Source organism: Aquarana catesbeiana, linkage group LG13 (genome assembly GCF_042186555.1).
Source record: "Aquarana catesbeiana isolate 2022-GZ linkage group LG13, ASM4218655v1, whole genome shotgun sequence".
In the NCBI taxonomy this organism is placed as follows: Eukaryota; Metazoa; Chordata; class Amphibia; order Anura; family Ranidae; genus Aquarana; species Aquarana catesbeiana.
In genome coordinates this window covers 199061129-199079056 of record NC_133336.1, presented here as the reverse complement: position 1 = coordinate 199079056, position 17928 = coordinate 199061129, and the positions used below count along the sequence as shown (strand labels likewise).

Here is a 17928-nt window from a genome sequence, read left to right as displayed (position 1 = left end):
ACACGTACGTCGGGACTATAAACGGGGCAGTGGCCAATAGCTTTCATCTCTTTATTTATTCTGAGCATGCGTGGCACTTTGCCTTTCGGATTTGTGCACACACGATTGGAATTTCCGACAACGGATTTTGTTGTCGGAAAATTTTATAGCAAGCTCTCAAACTTTGTGTTTCGGAAATTCCAATGGAAAATGTGTGATGGAGCCTACACACGGTCGGAATTTCCGACAACAAGGTCCTATCACACATTTTCCGTCGGGAAATCCGACCGTGTGTATGGGGCATAAGTCCCAGCAAGACTTCAACCAATATCAATCTGCCCACCAAAAATACAATTCCTGCCTCCACACTGCCAAACAGAACTATTTTATCACACCTATTTTATCATTAACACCCTCTCATGCAGTCCCCATCAACTTTTTTCTACCTTTAACTCTCTACTTCCTCCTTCTTTACCTTCACCTACTAACTTACTCACTGCCCAGGAGATTGCTAATCACTTAAAAAATAAGATTGATTCAATTTGTGACAAGATCTCCACAGTACAGATATCTCCCTCACCTTACAATACTTCCCTTGTTTAACCCAAATAACTTCTCTCGTTTAAACTTTTTCTAACACCCACCTAACCACCTGCCCCATGGACCCCGTTCCCTCGCAAATACTAGAGTCACCCTGTGGCTCTGTCCTACATTCTTTAACGTATATCTTCAATCTCTCCCTTTCTACTGGCATCTTCCCCAATCCTCTAAAACATGCACTAGTCAACTCCATACTTAAAAAAGGTCTCACTGAACCCCACCAATCTTAACAACCTAAGACCCATCTCCTTACTCCCTTTCGCCTCCAAACTCCTTGAACGTCTAGTCTACAACTGGCTGAGCTGCCACCTCATTGAGAATAACCTTCTTGATCCCCTTCAGTCTGGATTTTACCCGCAACACCCACAGAAAGTGCGCTCTAAAAACTAACAACTTTCTAACAGCTTAAACCAATGATCATTATTTCATACTCTTACTCTTGGACCTCTCCGCTGCCTTTGATACAGTTGATCACCCCCCCCCCCCTTCTCAAGAAACTCTACTTCCTTGGTTTCCATGACTGTACTCTCCATTGGTTTGCATCTTACCTATCTAACCACACCTTCAGTGTCACTTACAAATCTACTTCCAGTCCTCCCCTACTCCTCTTATCGTTGGATCCCCCAAGGTTCTGTCCTTAGCCCTCTTCTATTCATCACTGATTTACTAACAGACATATCAGACTGGATAAACCATAAACCATAAACATGGTCTCTAAAATAATAAACCAAAAAGAGAAAAAAGGCACAAACAAAGTTGGTTCCAATCTAATGGCGTAACCAACTTCGTAAAAATGTGAAAGGCTACCCACGTGATGTGAATAACGTCAATAGTACTTAAAAAATTGGTGAGTAAACTAGTATTGAACCAAAAATAAATAAAATGCATATATGAAAAAGCAAAATAAAAATGAATGATAAAAGTCAATGGAATAAACAAATAATGGTAAGTAGATAACAATCTCTTCCAAGGTGCTTCCTGAAAAGCAGTGAATATTGAGGACACCCAGTGAGAAGTCTTCTAAAATCAAGATGACATTGTGAATCCACCACCAAATGAAATGAAGGCTTACCAGCTGAACATGCTGTCAAAGCTTTTGGCTCATACCCAGCCAGGGCCTTTAAACCTCCAGACACCTCCAGTAGCTGACAAGCCAAACGTTCCTGCAGTTGGAGTAGATACCAGCAGTCACCACGAACGACCATAAGCGTATCTTGATTTTCTTCCCCAGGCTGATTTAGCTTCTGGTTCCGCGACAGTGCCAAAAGTTTGATCAATTCTCTGGACAGAACCTCCACATCATCCAGCAATAACAGCAGCTTCTCCTTCATGCTCTTCTCTTGCACGAAGGAGAAGCTGCCACCTCAAACCCTGCAACATCTCCAGAATATGCTCCTTCCTAATCAATGACAGCTCAAAGCTTCTAATTCATGTACTGGTTATCTCCCTCATTAGATTACTTTAACATAGGCTATCCCCCCTTCAGTCCATCATGAATGCTGCTGCCAGACTTATCCACCCTACCAAACGTTCAGTGACTAGTACCCCTCTCTGCCAATCCCTCCACTGGCTTCTACTCACCCAACGAATAAAATTCAAAGTACTAACAAGAACTTACAAAGCCATCCACAACTCTGTTCTCAGCTACATCACTAACATGGTGTCAAAATATCATCCAAATCGCTCACTTTGGTCCTCCCAAGAACTCCTGCTCTCTAGCTCCCTTGTCACCTCCTTTTAAGTGCACTTCCAGGATTTCTCCTGAGCGTCTCTAATCCTTTGGAACTCCTTAACCCAATCTGTCTGACTGTCTCCTAATCTATTCATCTTTAGATAATCCCTGAAAGCCAGTTTAAAGAAGCCTATCCTGCTTCTAACGAATACACTGTGTTTTTACTTTCTCCATCAGCTCATCCCCCACAGTTATTACCTTTTGTATCACTTGACCCTCCCTTTTAGATTGTAAGCTCTAACGAGCTGGGCCCTCTGATTCCTCTTGTACCAAATTGCATTGTAACTGTAATGTCTGCCGCCATTTTGTAAAGCGCTGAGCAAACTGTTGGCGCCATATAAATCCTGAATAATAATATTAATAATAATAATAATAATAATAAAAATAATATTATTTTCTATATATAATAATTATATAGTTACTTTTTCTGTTTTAGAGCTGTGGTACCAACGGATACTATGAAGTGTGTATGTTTTGCCCCGATATGTTTTCTGAGCTGCATAAATGGTAAGTTAGGTTACTTTATTCATCCCTCTGTATCTCTCATTTCTGAAAAAAAATGCATCTGTGACTTCAAATGCAGTTATCTTTTTTGCCCATTCCTGGTATAAAGCGTCATTATGGTTTTACTTACGACATCATTCCCCAATAAATGTTAAAATACAGATCCCAGTTGCAGACAGTCAAATATCTCATTGCATGGCCAACTCTCGCCATACAGTTTGCAGGTTCACTTTCAAAACTGATAACAGACCAAATACCTATTGCAGGAGTGCATCCTTACTTAAAGGGTACCTCTGCTTTATTATAATATGAGATTATTCGACTGCCTTCTTATAGCTCTGCAGCATTCCATTGGCCACATTTCTGTTGTATGGCTTCCAGGCCTGTCCTCAAACTAGTAATGGGGGTGTCACACCATGGCTGTTGGCTAGAATTGGTAGCTTTTATTTTAATACAGCAGGCTTTCTTAACCTTTTTACATTAAAGGAACCCTTGAAATAACTTTCAGATCTTAGGGAACCCTCGCTAAAACCAATTTAATTAAGGGTCAGTGGGAAAAATGCCCCTTATGTAGGTGGTCATTGGGAAGAACGCTCCTTACATTGGAGGACACTGTGGGAAGAACGTTCTTTACATTGGTGGTCAGTGGGAAGAATGCTCCTTACATTGGTGGTCACAGCAGGAGGAATATTTCTTACATAGGCGGTCAGTGGGAAGAATGCTCCTTACATTGGTGGTCACAGCAGGAAGAATGTTCCTTACATTGGTGGTCAGTGAGAAGAATGTTCCTTACATTGGTGGTCAGTGGGAAGAATGCTCCTTACATTGGTGATCAGTGGGAAGAATGCTCCTTACATTGGTGATCAGTGGGAAGAATGTTCCTTACATTGGTGGTCAGTGGGAAGAATGTTTTTTACATTGGTGGTCAGTGGGAAGAATGCTCCTTACATTGGTGGTCACAGCAGGAGGAATGTTCCTTACATTGGTGGTCAGTGAGAAGAATGTTCCTTACATTGGTGGTCAGTGAGAAGAATGTTCCTTACATTGGTGATCAGTGGGAAGAATGCTCCTTACATTGGTGATCAGTGGGAAGAATGTTCCTTACATTGGTGGTCAGTGGGAAGAATGTTTTTTACATTGGCGGTCAGTGGGAAGAATGTCCCTTATGGTGGTGGTCAGTGGGAAGAATGTATCTTAAATTGTTAGTAGCAGGGGGAAGAATTCCTCCCTTACAGTGGTCTTTAGAATGTCTCCTTAACCATAGCTATAAAGATCATTGGTGTCACACTGCTGACTGGAACTATGCAGCCTCCATCAAATGGGAGGTCAATCAGCTACAGCTCAAGGAACCCCTAGAAACCTCTTGAGGAACCATAAGAGTTTAACAGAACCCTGGTTGAGAATGGCTGTATTACAGGCATTTACTGTATATAGAGCCAACTATTTATAAAAAGCTTTATATACTATACATTCACATCAGCCCCTGCACTCAAGGAGCTTACAATCTAAGATCCTTATCTCAGGCACAAGCATACACATACCAAGGCCAATTTAGACAGGAACAAATTAACCTACCAGCATGTCTTTGGAGTATGGGAGGAAACTTGGGTACCTGCAGGAAATCCATGAAAGCACAAGGAGGACATGCAGGGAGTGTCCTGGTTGGCATTTAAACTGGTAACCCTAGAGCTGCAAGGCATACAGTGCATCCGGAAAGTATTCACAGCGCTTCACTTTTTACACATTTTGTTATGTTACAGCCTTATTCCAAAATGGACTAAATTCATAATTTTCCTCAAAATTCTACAAACAATACCGCATAATGACAACAGTCAAGAAGTTTGTTTGAATTTTTGCAAATGTATTAAAAATAAAAAACATAAAAATTGAGGGCGTGGCCAAGAGCGGCAGGTGAGGGGACATGTCTCACAGAGCTCCCTTCAGTAATCCTGCAAAGATCCTTCTCCCAGTCGGCATAACGGCTCGTTTTGGATCCGGAACAGCTCACATCCACGGCACCACAAGTGTCCCCATAAGCTCACAAAAGCAGCATGCTGAGTCAGAGGATAAGGACTTAGAAGCTACTCCTGCTATCCTTCACACTGAGCAGGCAGAGGAGCCATCCACACAGGGCCTCATGGCTGAAACGGATCAGGTCTTTGCAGAGTCAGAGAAGGAGAATGGTGAGGATGATGCTGCACAGCCAACTTTAGCTGAAATACTTAGGGCAGTCCACAAGTGCACAGCATCTGTGAATACACTTCAGGAACACTTTGGAGGCTTGAAAGAGGAGATAGGGCTGCTCCGCAAATTTGCAAAAGATCAGGGAACGCACCATTGCGGTGGAGGGCCACGTCAGTGATGTGGAAGATAAGATAGCCCCGCTCTTCAGAGATACACAGTCTACCGCACAAATTGCAATGGCCAATGAACTCAAAAACAAGGTCTTTGAAAACCGCCTAAGGCGGAACAACGTCTGCATTGTCAGGCTCCTGGAAAAGACAGAGGAAAGGAACCTCACGGATTTTGTGGAGAAATGGCTGGTCGAGATATTTGGTAAGGAGGTGTTCACGCCCTTTAACTCTGTGGAGCAAGCACGTTCCTCCAAGACCCCTTCCACTGGGACATCCACCCCGTTCCCTCCTGGCCAAACTCCACAACTTTAAAGACAAGGAGATTATCTTTCCCCGGCCCAAGGAGCACCGCAGTAACCAGGTTAATAGCATTAAAATCTCTTTCTACCATGACTTCTCAGCAGAAGTACAGCGCAGCAGAGCTAAATTTGTGGAAGTAAAAAAAAAGGCTCCAGCAACTCCAGGCCTATTACGCCATCTTGTATCCCGCCAAACTACTGGTGCTAGCAAGAGGCCAGGCTCAATGTATCCTAGACTATGCAAAGCCCCCCAAAACCCTTTTGTTCGGGCAAACTGGTGCATCCCTGGATAGTATTATGCATGGCCCAGGATGCTTATTAACAGTGCCATTATTCTTGAAAACTCATGATGACCACTGCTCCTATTGTTTCATGGAATATTAGAGGCATTAATGACTCCCTTAAGCGTACCATCGAGTCCACTGCCCTCCGGAAACCCCTTCCCGCAGTGTGCGCTTTACAAGAAACCCAACTGACACCGGAGACTCTGTCATGTATGAACTTTGCTTGGGTGGGATGGGCGTATCATTCTACACATACCTCCTATTCAGGGGGGTGAGTGTCCTGATTCACCTATCCCTGAATTTTCAATTATTTGATAAAGTGATTGACTTGGAGGGAAGAGATGTGTTTCTGTTATGTAGACTTTTCCAGTTGAAATGTAACGGTCTCTAATGCCGCGTACACACGAGCGGACTTCTCGTCTGAATGAACTCCGAAGGACTTTTCTACAGAGTTCCGACGAAACGAACGTGCCTACACACGATCCCACCAAAGTCCGATAGTTTCGAACGTGATGACGTACGACCGGACTAGAAAAGGAAGTTCAATAGCCAGTAGCCAATAGCTGCCCTTGCGTCGTTTTGGGTCCGTCGGACTAGCATACAGACGAACGTTTTTTTCGATAGGCATGAAGTTCGTCAGAAAGATTTGAAACATGTTCTATTTCTAAGGTCTGTCATATTTTTCGACAGAAAAGATCCGATGAAGCCCACACACGATCGGAATGTCCGACGGATTCGTTCCGTCGGACCTTTTCTGCCGGAAAGTCCGGTCGTGTGTACGCGGCATTAAACCCTGCTCTTGACAAACATCCCCCACATCATGGGTCTTCAGCATACTAGATCTACTTTACTGAAATTTCTAGGGGAGGTGGGTTGGTTAGATCCCTGGGGATTCTGAAACCCACAGCAAAAGCAATTCTCGTGCTTCTCCAAAACCCACTTATCACTCTAAAGGATTGATTTGTGCCTGTGCACGCCTTCAGCCTCCCATCTTATAGAGGATATACAATACTTGATTAGAGGTATCTTAGATCACTCCCCTCTCTTAGTCCATTTAAATGTTAAACCTGTCACAACCTTGCCAAGAGCACCATGGAAGCATAATGCTTTTTTGTTAAATCTCTTTACCTCGCATGATAAAATAGCAAATTACATTTCTAATTATTGGCGGAGACATGCAGATCACCTGGATCTGCAAAGTTGGCAATGTACTGATGGCATTGACCTCTGCTATAAATAGGCTTCTCAAATTTGTTGAGACCCTTTTTTGGTGCAAACTTAATACCTCCGCAAATTTGAGACATACAGTATCTCACAAAAGTGAATACACCCCTCGCATTTTTGTAAATATTTTACTATATATTTTCATGTGACAACACTGAAGAAATGACACTTTGTTACAATGTAAAGTAGTGAGTGTACAGATTGTATAACAGTGTAAATTTGCTGTCCCCTCAAAATAACTCAACACTAATGTCTAAATCGCTGGCAACAAAAGTGAGTACACCCCTAAGTGAAAATGTCCAAATTTGGCCCAATTAGCGATTTTCCCTCCCCGATGTCATGTGACTCATTAGTGTTACAAGGTCCCAGGTGTATATGGGGAGCAGGTGTGTTAAATTTGGTGTTATCACTCTCACTCTCTCATACTGCTCACTGGAAGTTCAACATGGCACCTCATGGCAAAGAACTTTCTGAGGATCTGAAAAAAAGAATTGTTGCTCTACATAAAGATGGTATAGGTTATAAGAAGATTGCCAAGACCCTGAAACTGAGCTGCAGCATGGTGGCCAAGACCATACAGGGGTTTAACAGGACAGGTTCCACTCAGAACAGGCCTCGCCATGGTCGACCAAAGAAGTTGAGTGCACGTGCTCAGTGTCATATACAGAGGTTGTCTTTGGGCGATAGACGTAGGAGTGCTGCCAGCATTGTTGCAGCGGTTGAAGGGGTGGGGGGTCAGCCTGTCAGTGCTCAGACCATACGTCACACACTGCATCAAATTAGTCTGCATGGCTGTCATCCCAGAAGGAAGCCTCTTCTAAAGATGATGCACAAGAAAGGCCACAAACAGTTTGCTGAAGAAAAGTAGACTAAGGACATGGATTACTGGAACCATGTCCTGTGGTCTGATGAGACTAAGATAAACTTATTTGGTTCAGATGGTGTCAAGCGTATGTGGCGGCAACCAGGTGAGTAGTACAAAGACAATTGTGTCTTGCCTACAGTAAAGCATGGTGGTGGGAGTGTCATGGTCTGGGGCTGCATGAGTGCTGCCGGCACTGGAGAGCTACAGTTCATTGAGGGAACTATGAATGCCAACATGCTCTGTGACATACTGAAGCAGAGCATGATCCCCTCCCTTTGGAGACTGGGCCGCAGGGCAGTATTCCAACATGATAATGACCCTAAACACATTCCAAGACGACCACTGCCTTGCTAAAGAAGCTGAGGGTAAAGGTGATGGAATAGCCAAGCATGTCTCCAGACCAAAACCCTATTGAGCATCTGTGGGGCATCCTCAAACGGAAGGTGGAGGAGCACAAGGTCTCTCATATACACCAGCTCCATGATGTCGTCATGGAGGAGAACTGGAAGAGGACTCCAGTGGCAACCTGTGAAGCTCTGGTGAACTCCATGCCCAAGAGGGTTAAGGCAGTGGTGGAAAATAATTGGTGGCCATACAAAATTTTACATTTTGGGCCCAATTTGGACATTTTCAATCAGGGGTGTACTCACTTTTGTTGCCAGCGGTTTAAACATTAATGGCTGTGTGTTGAGTTATTTTGAGAGGACAGCTAATTTACACTGTTATACAAGCTGTACACTCACTACTTTACATTGTAGCAAGGTGTCATTTCTTCAGTGTTACCATATAAAAAGATATAATAAAATATTTACAAAAATGTGAGGGGTGTACTCACTTTTGTGAGATACTGTATATTGGGATACAGAAGTTCATATGTAAACTCAACGTGAAAAAGTACTACGCCCAGAACCCTGTTGAAAAAGCAGCAATAGGATATAATTTTACTCAGCTAAGGAATAACTCGGTGTTCAATCCCCACATAGTAAACAATAAGTACGTGGACCTATTTAAGAAACTGGTGAAACAGACTTAGAACAACTACCAATCAAAAAAGTATTTGAACAAAAGGATACCAAAAAGGGGTTCAAATCTCTGGAAAACAGAAAAGATATTGTGATCCGTCCAGCCGACAAAGGAGGGTTCATAGTCGTATTAACTCTAGAACAGTACAAAACAGAAATGAATAGGATTTTGGAGGATAGAAGTACTTACCAAATATTAAAATCAGATCCCTCTAAACAATTCAAAACTGAACTGGAATCCATTATACAATATGGCACCAAGGGAACTACTCAGTAAGCAAGAAGAGAAATATCTAGTACCCACGGCTAGTAGGATTCCAGTCATCTGCTATGTACCAAAAATACATAAGGACAGAAAAAAAAGGGTTTTATGACTGGGTAGTCCTCGTTATAATACGGCACCTCATCCCAATGAAAATGGTAACAATGGTAGAGAGAGGTAAGGGGATTATAGTGGTGCCAGACAATTATTGAAATACATTGATTAAAAGTTATAATTTTTTATTAACAAACAATTTAAAAGAGTATACAAAATGTATACACATCAAGGGTGTGATCATACAAAAAGGGGAATATACAAAACCAACTATACAGCAATATTACAAAACCCAGCCTATGGCGTGGTGGCAGGTCTTGTAAACAGGTATTGAAATCCTACATATTTCGCCAACATTGGCTTCCTCAGGGACAGTTGGTTATACCTGTATTAGTTTCCTGAATTCTAAAATAGAAAAATGACGGTCAGAAAAGGTATAACAATGTATATCTCAAGCTAACCAAGTAAAATGAAATAAATATGTATTATAGGGCTGTCAGACATGATCAAAGATCTCCCCACATGAAAAGATTGCTGGGGCGAATGACCATCCCAGACACCATCACCCAAGAAGCAGCTCTCCACCCAACGGATAACCCCAGAAAGGACCCTCATAGTCCTAGATGGTAAAATACCTACCAGTGGGTCGCAGGGGGTGGGCGTAACAGTCCCCCAGATGAATTCAAGGCTCCACAGCGCAAATAGGAGGCTGCAGGGGGCAAAAAAGAGGGCCTGGCAAATAAAAAGAATTATATGTGAATTATATGGTTCTGGTGAACCCCAGAGACAATCTGGGTGTACAAGCCAGACTAACATCGGGCTAACATAGCCTCAACAATACTCACAGTGTAAGTGTTAACAGAGGAAAAAATCAGGGCACCCAGTACGCTGACATAAATATTGACTGGAATGGCTGGTGAAAATTAACTGAAAAGTAGGGAGGAAAAAGGAAAGGGTAAGGGCATATAAAAGATAGTGATGAGACCATCATCAAAGAGATATTATAGTTGCAGTATATGAACGAAGTTCAATGAGGTGTAGTGCCTCATAGAGAAGGATAAACAAACTCATCCATTAGGTCCAATAATACTATTCAAAGTAATTAGCGCTATGAGGGTACAGTCAATGGAGATGATATAAATGGCACAGAAAAGCTGCGCTGTAAAAAAGAGGCATAAAGTCAGACTTGATGTAAAAAACATGGGCAACAAAGGAGCCGACACTAGCGAGTGCCAGGTGGGACAAAAACTTGCCACAATGTATAGCACAGGACTAATCCCCCAGGAAGGCCAATCGTGAGCAGGATAGAATCGCTAACATGTCGACTGGGTGAATATATAGACATCCTTCAACCTCTAGTAAGAAACACGCAAGCTTTTTTAAAAGATACCAAGCACACTTTGCAGTTGTTGAAAGAATGTACATACAGTGAAAATATTGTGATGGCCACGGGAGATGTGTCTTCGCTTTACACTAATATTGACCATCGGGGAGCTATGAGGGCAGTCAAGTGGGCATTAGAAAGCAACAGTGAAATTAAGAGACACCAAAGAAAATGTATTTTAAAATGTCTGGAGTTATGTCTAGAACACAATTTTTTCATCTGGAGTTATTTTTTCTGGTATGAAAACACGTTCTACCTACAGATCAAAGTTGTTGCCATGGGCGCAAAGTTCGTCCCAAAGTGTTGCAAACTTATACATGGCCAAGTGGGAGGCTGAAGGAGTCCTATACAATAAGGACCCAAGGATTATGCTCTATAGGCGTTTCATAGACGATTTGCTTATTATATGGAATGGTAGTATGGAAGCCTTGGAAAACCAACTCCAGTCCATGAATGACAACGATTAAAATATTGCCCTAACATGGAATGTGACTAAGGAAGTGATACACTTTCTGGACTTGGAGATCTGTAATACGTCACGGGGCATCGAAACTAAGACCTCTTTCAAAGCAACTGATCGCAATTCTTATATCCCCACTATGAGCTGTCACCATAGACCATGGATAGACATATCCCCAGAGGACAATACATGAGAATAAGAAAGAACTGCACACAAGATACAGATTTCGAGGTACAGTCAGAGATGTTGAGTAAAATGTTTAGAGACAAAGGCTATTGTGATGTCTTCCTGGAAATGGAGAAAAATAAGATTGAAAATATGGATAGGGAAGATCTGTTGAAAGTTAGTACCAGAAATAACAATACTAATAATAATATGAGTACTTGCATTGTTCTAGACTTTAACTTACAAAATAAAGAGGTGGAAAAGATCATCCAAAAATATTGGAATGTCTTGAAGCAGGATGTGCACCTCAAAGGATGTCTACCAGAGAAACCGAGAATCGTATATAGGCGGGCGCCTAATTTTAGGGACAAACTGGTGTATAATGTTGTGGAACCGCCCCCGCCGGAACCCAAGATGTTTTGGGACATAAAAGGTCCCAAATAATATTAAAAAAGTAAAGACTTTTGTTAACCCCCAGTCTAAACAAACACACACCATTAGGGATTTTATCTCCTGCGACACAGTAGGTGTAGTGTATGCGGTAAAATGTCCCTGCAATCTGATTTATGCTGGCAGAACTATAAGGGCGCTGAAGGATTGCATGGAGGAACATGTCAGGAACATTAATAAGGGTTTCGATAAGCATTACCTTTCTATATACTTTAGGGATGTTCACAATAAAAGCACAACAGGAATGCAATTTTGGGGCATAGAGGCCCCCAAATGCCACTGGAGAGGTTCAAATTATGTGAGGGAAATTAGTAAGCGTGAATCCTGGTGGATACACAAGTTAGGCTCTTTAGCACCTGGGGGGTTAAATAAAGAATTTGATTTAAAATGCTTTTTAAGTAATTATTAGGTATTCACTTTTTTATACAGATACTGACGGTGGGTGTAGATGCTATTCCTCCCACCTACCCTGTTATATATATATATATATATATAAAAACAAATTTTATACATATATAATCTGTACATGGTAGGGCATATTTTAAGTATGCCGTGCCATAAGGGAAGGTATGTTAATCCTCCAATGCCGTCCTGATTATTATTAGATCTACCAGATTTGCGACAGCATGTATGGGTCAGCTAGGACACCGTATATCACAGGCATAATGGAGTAGATTAGAACGAGTATGGGCTGCTTATTGCCATTACTGGTATCTGAGCGACATTCTCAATGCATTATGCGCATTGAAGATATTGGCAAATCACTAGATTGTCTGCAGTCTTCAGCAAAATGGCCACCGACACTATATAGGATTGATAGATCTATCATCCATTTAGATTTCCCCCTGAAGAAGATACGTCATCCCTGTATCGAAGACGCGTTGGGGAGGGGACAGGATGGCACGATAGGCAATTTGTCTGCCGAGGAGGAGGCTCATACCATTCCGATACCAGTCTGGTATATACCAGCTTGCGCTTATCATAGAGTGGTGCACTGGCGCGTACTGGTGTGAGTACCCCTGAAGGGGATGTCTAATAAACGGTTTTAAAAACTTTATTACACTATCAAATTCTCTTATTCCTATATACTGCGGAGGGTCACACTGAGGAGTCCAGGATGCTGGTACCATTAAAGAGCCCAGAGGTGGTTCACATGCGTGCATTGACTGAGCTTAATTGCAAAGGTGAGTAAGTTGTAAGGTGAGCGTCCACTACCCAAGGGGAGCACCTGAGTGATGACACCATCGCATGTTTTGAATCACCTTTTGAATTGCTAGAGATATATGGACTTTTCACACCACGGTCTTCAGTGATGCATTTGGATACCATGTATTTACGCATGAGCACTGTGATATATGAATAATCTTCTTAGTTTTGTGATATATGGACTTTTTTGGCAGGGTTTGCCAGTGACACAGTTGTTTATCACTTATGCACATGAGCACTTTTGATTTTATGAATAATTCATATATTATCAACACATGTATTTTGAACACTACCTCGCATAGGAGCACTTTGGATTAAGTTGTACAATTTATATGTATTTTATTTATATTTTTTTATCTTTTTTAAATAGTTTCACATATTCACTGGTCATTTCAGACACAGTTATTCATTATAGTTATATATTTAAATTATTTCATTATTTAATAGTAATGTATGCATTTTGGTATCTACACTGACAGAGTGTTCATTATACTATACTGGTAGCGCAGCGTATATATTTTATTTAATTATCTTTGCACAATTTATGTGACGTGTTTAACACTAGCAGCTTCTCTGTCATTTATTTAATTATATTAGCATCTGGTTAGTGGTGGCTCGCAGGATCCTGTTTTATTTTACTAGAGCAGCCTGAATAGCAGCTCAGGACGCAGTTAATCGCTTGGACACATCTAAGGCAGACAAGAAACTTTTTTTTAACAAACTGGCCTTTTATGAAGAGAGGGAACAGACAGGAAGGTTGCTGGCAAAAATAATGCAGTTACACCAGACTTCCCAATTTATTGGGGCCTTACCTACCAGAGTGGGGAAGGTGGAAAATACCCCGACCAACATTATGCAGGAGCTGGTAGAGTTTTACTGATCTATACCGTTCTAAGCAGGAGTACTCCGCAAAGGAATTACAAGACTTCTTACAAGAGATAGAGTTGCATTGCCTATCCGACTCTCAGAGTCACCTATAGGATTCCCCCATAACTATGGAGGAGCTTCACTTGGTAGCCAACTCCTTCCCTAACTCTAAGGCCCTGGGGATGATGGTATTCTGATTGAGGTATATAAACAGTGCGGGGAAGCCATATTACCACAGTTGCTTAACCACTTGAGCCCCGGTCCATAATGCTGCCTAAGGACCAGAGGTCTTTTTCCAATTTGGCACTGCGTCGCTTTAACTGCTAATTGCGCGGTCATGCAATGCTGTACCCAAACGAAATTTGCGTCCTTTTCTTCCCACAAATAGAGCTTTCTTTTGATGGTATTTGATCACCTCTGCGGTTTTTATTTTTTGCGCTATAAACGGAAAAAGAGCGAACATTTTGAAAAAAAATGATATTTTCTACTTTTTGTTATAAAAAAAATCCAATAAACTCAATTTTAGTCATACAATTAGGCCAAAATGTATTCGGCCACATGTCTTTGGTAAAAAAAATGTCAATAAGCGTATATTTATTGGTTTGCGCAAAAGTTATAGCGTCTACAAACTAGGGTACATTTTCTGTAATTTACACAGCTTTTAGTTTATGACTGCCTATGTCATTTCTTGAGGTGCTAAAATGGCAGGGCAGTACAAACCCCCCCCAAATGACCCCATTTTGGAAAGTAGACACCCCAAGGAAATTGCTGAAAGGCATGTTGAACCCATTGAATATTTATTTTTTTTGTCCCAAGTGATTGAATAATGACAAAAAAAAAAAAAATATTTACAAAAAGTTGTCACTAAATGATATATTGCTCACACAGGCCATGGGCCTATGTGGAATTGCACCCCAAAATACATTCTGCTGCTTCTCCTGAGTATGGGGATACCACATGTGTGGGACTTTTTGGGAGCCTAGCCGCGTACGGGCCCCGAAAACCAATCACCGCCTTCAGGATTTCTAAGGGTGTAAATTTATGATTTCACTCTTCACTGCCTATCACAGTTTCGGAGGCCATGGAATACCCAGGTGGCACAAAACCCCCCCAAATGACCCCATTTTGGAAAGTAGACACCCCAAGCTATTTGTTGAGAGGCATATTGAGTCCATGGAATATTTTATATTTTGACACAAGTTGCGGGAAAGTGACACATTTTTTTTTTTTTTTTTGCACAAAGTTGTCACTAAATGATATATTGCTCACACAGGCCATGGGCATATGTGGAATTGCACCCCAAAATACATTTAGCTGCTTCTCCTGAGTATGGGGATACCACATGTGTGGGACTTTTTGGGAGCCTAGCTGTGCACGGGACCCCGAAACCCAATCACCGCCTTCAGGATTTCTAAGGGTGAAAATTTTTGATTTCACTCTTCACTGCCTATCACAGTTTCGGAGGCCATGGAATGCCCAGGTGGCACAAACCCCCCCCAATTGACCCCATTTTGGAAAGTAGACACCCCAAGCTATTTGCTGAGAGGCATGGTGAGTATTTTGCAGCTCTCATTTGTTTTTGAAAATGAAGAAAGACAAGAAAAAACATTTTTTTTTTCTTTTTTCAATTTTCAAAACTTCGTGACAAAAAGTGAGGTCTGCAAAATACTCACTATACCGCTCAGCAAATAGCTTGGGGTGTCTACTTTCCAAAATGGGGTCATTTGGGGGGGTTTGTGCCACCTGGGCATTCCATGGTCTCCGAAACTGTGATAGGCAGTGAAGAGTGAAATCAAAAATTCACGCCCTTAGAAAGCCTGAAGGCGGTGCTTGATTTTCGGGGTCCTGTGCGCGGTTAGGCTCCCAAAAAGTCTCACACATGTGGTATCCCCGTACTCAGGAGAAGCAGCAGAATATATTTTGGGTTGTAATTTCACATATTCCCATGGCATGTTTGAGCAATATATCATTTAGTGACAATTTTGTGCAAAAAAAAAAAAAGCCCGAGGGCTTTCATACTGAAGCGGTGCGCTGGCAGGACGGTAAAAAAAGTCCTGCGAGCCGCATCTTTGGAGCGGTGAAGGAGCAGTGTATTCACCGCTCCTAAACCGCTCCTGCCCATTGAAATCAATGGGACAGCGCGGCTATACCGCGGTAATACCGCGGCTATAGCCGCGCTATACGAGGGGTTTTAACCCTTTTTCGGCCGCCAGCGGGGGTTAAAACCGCACCGCTAGCAGCCGAATACAGCCGCAAAAACGACGGTAAAACAGCGCTAAAAATAGCGCTGTTTTACCGCCGACACCCCCACCGCCCCAGTGTGAAAGGGGCCTTAATGCAGCTAGACAGTCACAGTGTCTGAGTGGAACCTGTCCTGGTAAACTGCTGTATGGTCTTGGCCACCATGCTTCAGCTCAGTTTCAGGGTCTTGGCAATCTTCTTATAACCTAGGCCATCTTTATGTAGGGCAACAATTCTTTTTTTCAGATCCTCAGAGAGTTCTTTGCCATAAGGTGCCATGTTGTACTTCCAGTGACCGGTATGAGAGAGTGAGAAAGGTCACACCAAATTTAACACACCTGCTCCCCATTCGAGACCTTGTAACACTAACAAGTCACATGACACTGGGTGGTAAAATGGCTAACCGGGCCCAATTTGGACATATTCACTTAGGGGTGTACTCACTTTTTTTGCCAGCGGTTTTGACATTAATGGCTGTGTGTTGAGTTATTTTGAGGGGACAGCACATTTACACTGTTATACAAGCTGTACACTCACTACTTTATATTGTAGACAAGTGTCATTTCTTCAGTGTTGTCACATGAAAAGATATAATAAAATATTTACAAAAATGTGAGGGGTGTACTCACTTTTGTGAGATACTGTATCTCTTTTACAGATCGATATTAACATTTTGGCAAAGGTTTTAGCCCGGAGACTTAACAAGGTTATATTATCCATCATACACTCAGACCAATCTGGCTTTATACCTGAGAAATCTACAGGCATTAATTTAGGTAGACTATTTCTCAACATACAGTCCCAAGCTGACAATATAGGAGATAGGGCATTGTCGTTGGATGCCCACAAGGCCTTCAATAGCATTGAGTGGCAATATTTGTGGACTATAATGCGCAAGTTTGGGCCCATTTTTCTTTCCTGGGTTCAACTACTTTACAGCTCTCCGAAAGAGGTAATTAGAGAGGCAGGACATATATCAACGTCTTTTCCACTAAATAGAGGAACCCGACAGGGATGCCCTTTGTCCCCCCTCCTATTTGCCATCGTCATAGAGCCCATTGCTGCTTTGATTCATTCTAACCCCTCAATAACCGGCTTTAACCACTTCAGCCCCAGACCATTTGGCTGCCTAAAGACCAGAGGACTTTTTCCAATTTGGCACTGCGTCACTTTAACTGCTAATTGCACGGTCATGCAATGCTGTACCCAAACAAAATTTGCGTCCTTTTCTTCCCACAAATAGAGCTTTCTTTTGATGGTATTTGATCACCTCTGCGGTTTTTATTTTTTGCACTATAAACGGAAAAAGACCGAAAATTTTGAAGAAAAATGATATTTTTTAATTTTGTTATAAAAAAAATCCAATAAACTCCATTTTAGTCATACATTTAGGCCAAAATGTATTCGGCCACATGTCTTTGGTAAAAAAAATGTCAATAAGCATATATTTATTGGTTTGCGCAAATGTTATAGCGTCTACAAGCTAGGGTACATTTTCTGGAATTTACACAGCTTTTAGTTTATGACTGCCTATGTCATTTCTTGAGGTGCTAAAATGGCAGGGCAGTACAAAACCCCCCCAAATGACCCCATTTTGGAAAGTAGACACCCCAAGGAAATTGCTGAGAGGCATGTTGAGCCCATTGAATATTAATTTTTTTTGTCCCAAGTGATTGAATAATGACAAAAAAAAAAAAAATGACAAAAAGTTGTCACTAAATGATATATTGCTCACACAGGCCATGGGCATATGTGGAATTGCACCCCAAAACACATTCAGCTGCTTCTCCTGAGTACAGGAATACCACATGTGTGGGACTTTTTAGGAGCCTAGCCGCGTACGGGGCCCCGAAAACCAATCACCGCCTTCAGGATTTCTAAGGGCATAAAATTTTTGATTTCACTCCTCACTACCTATCCCAAAAAGTCTCACACATGTGGTATCCCCGTACTCAGGAGAAGCAACAGAATGTATT

At 41.9% G+C, this 17928-nt stretch overlaps 1 protein-coding gene across 1 annotated transcript in view; it reads left to right on the top strand.

Moving 5' to 3' along the window:
* LOC141117607 (uncharacterized) overlaps positions 1-17928 on the top strand; it is a 116185-nt gene that overhangs the window by 20284 nt on the left and 77973 nt on the right. Inside the window, exon 2 of the mRNA XM_073610540.1 lies at positions 2748-2818. Coding sequence (XP_073466641.1) covers positions 2770-2818 — 49 coding nt within the window. The 5' untranslated portion in view covers positions 2748-2769. The remainder of the gene's footprint in view (positions 1-2747; positions 2819-17928) is intronic.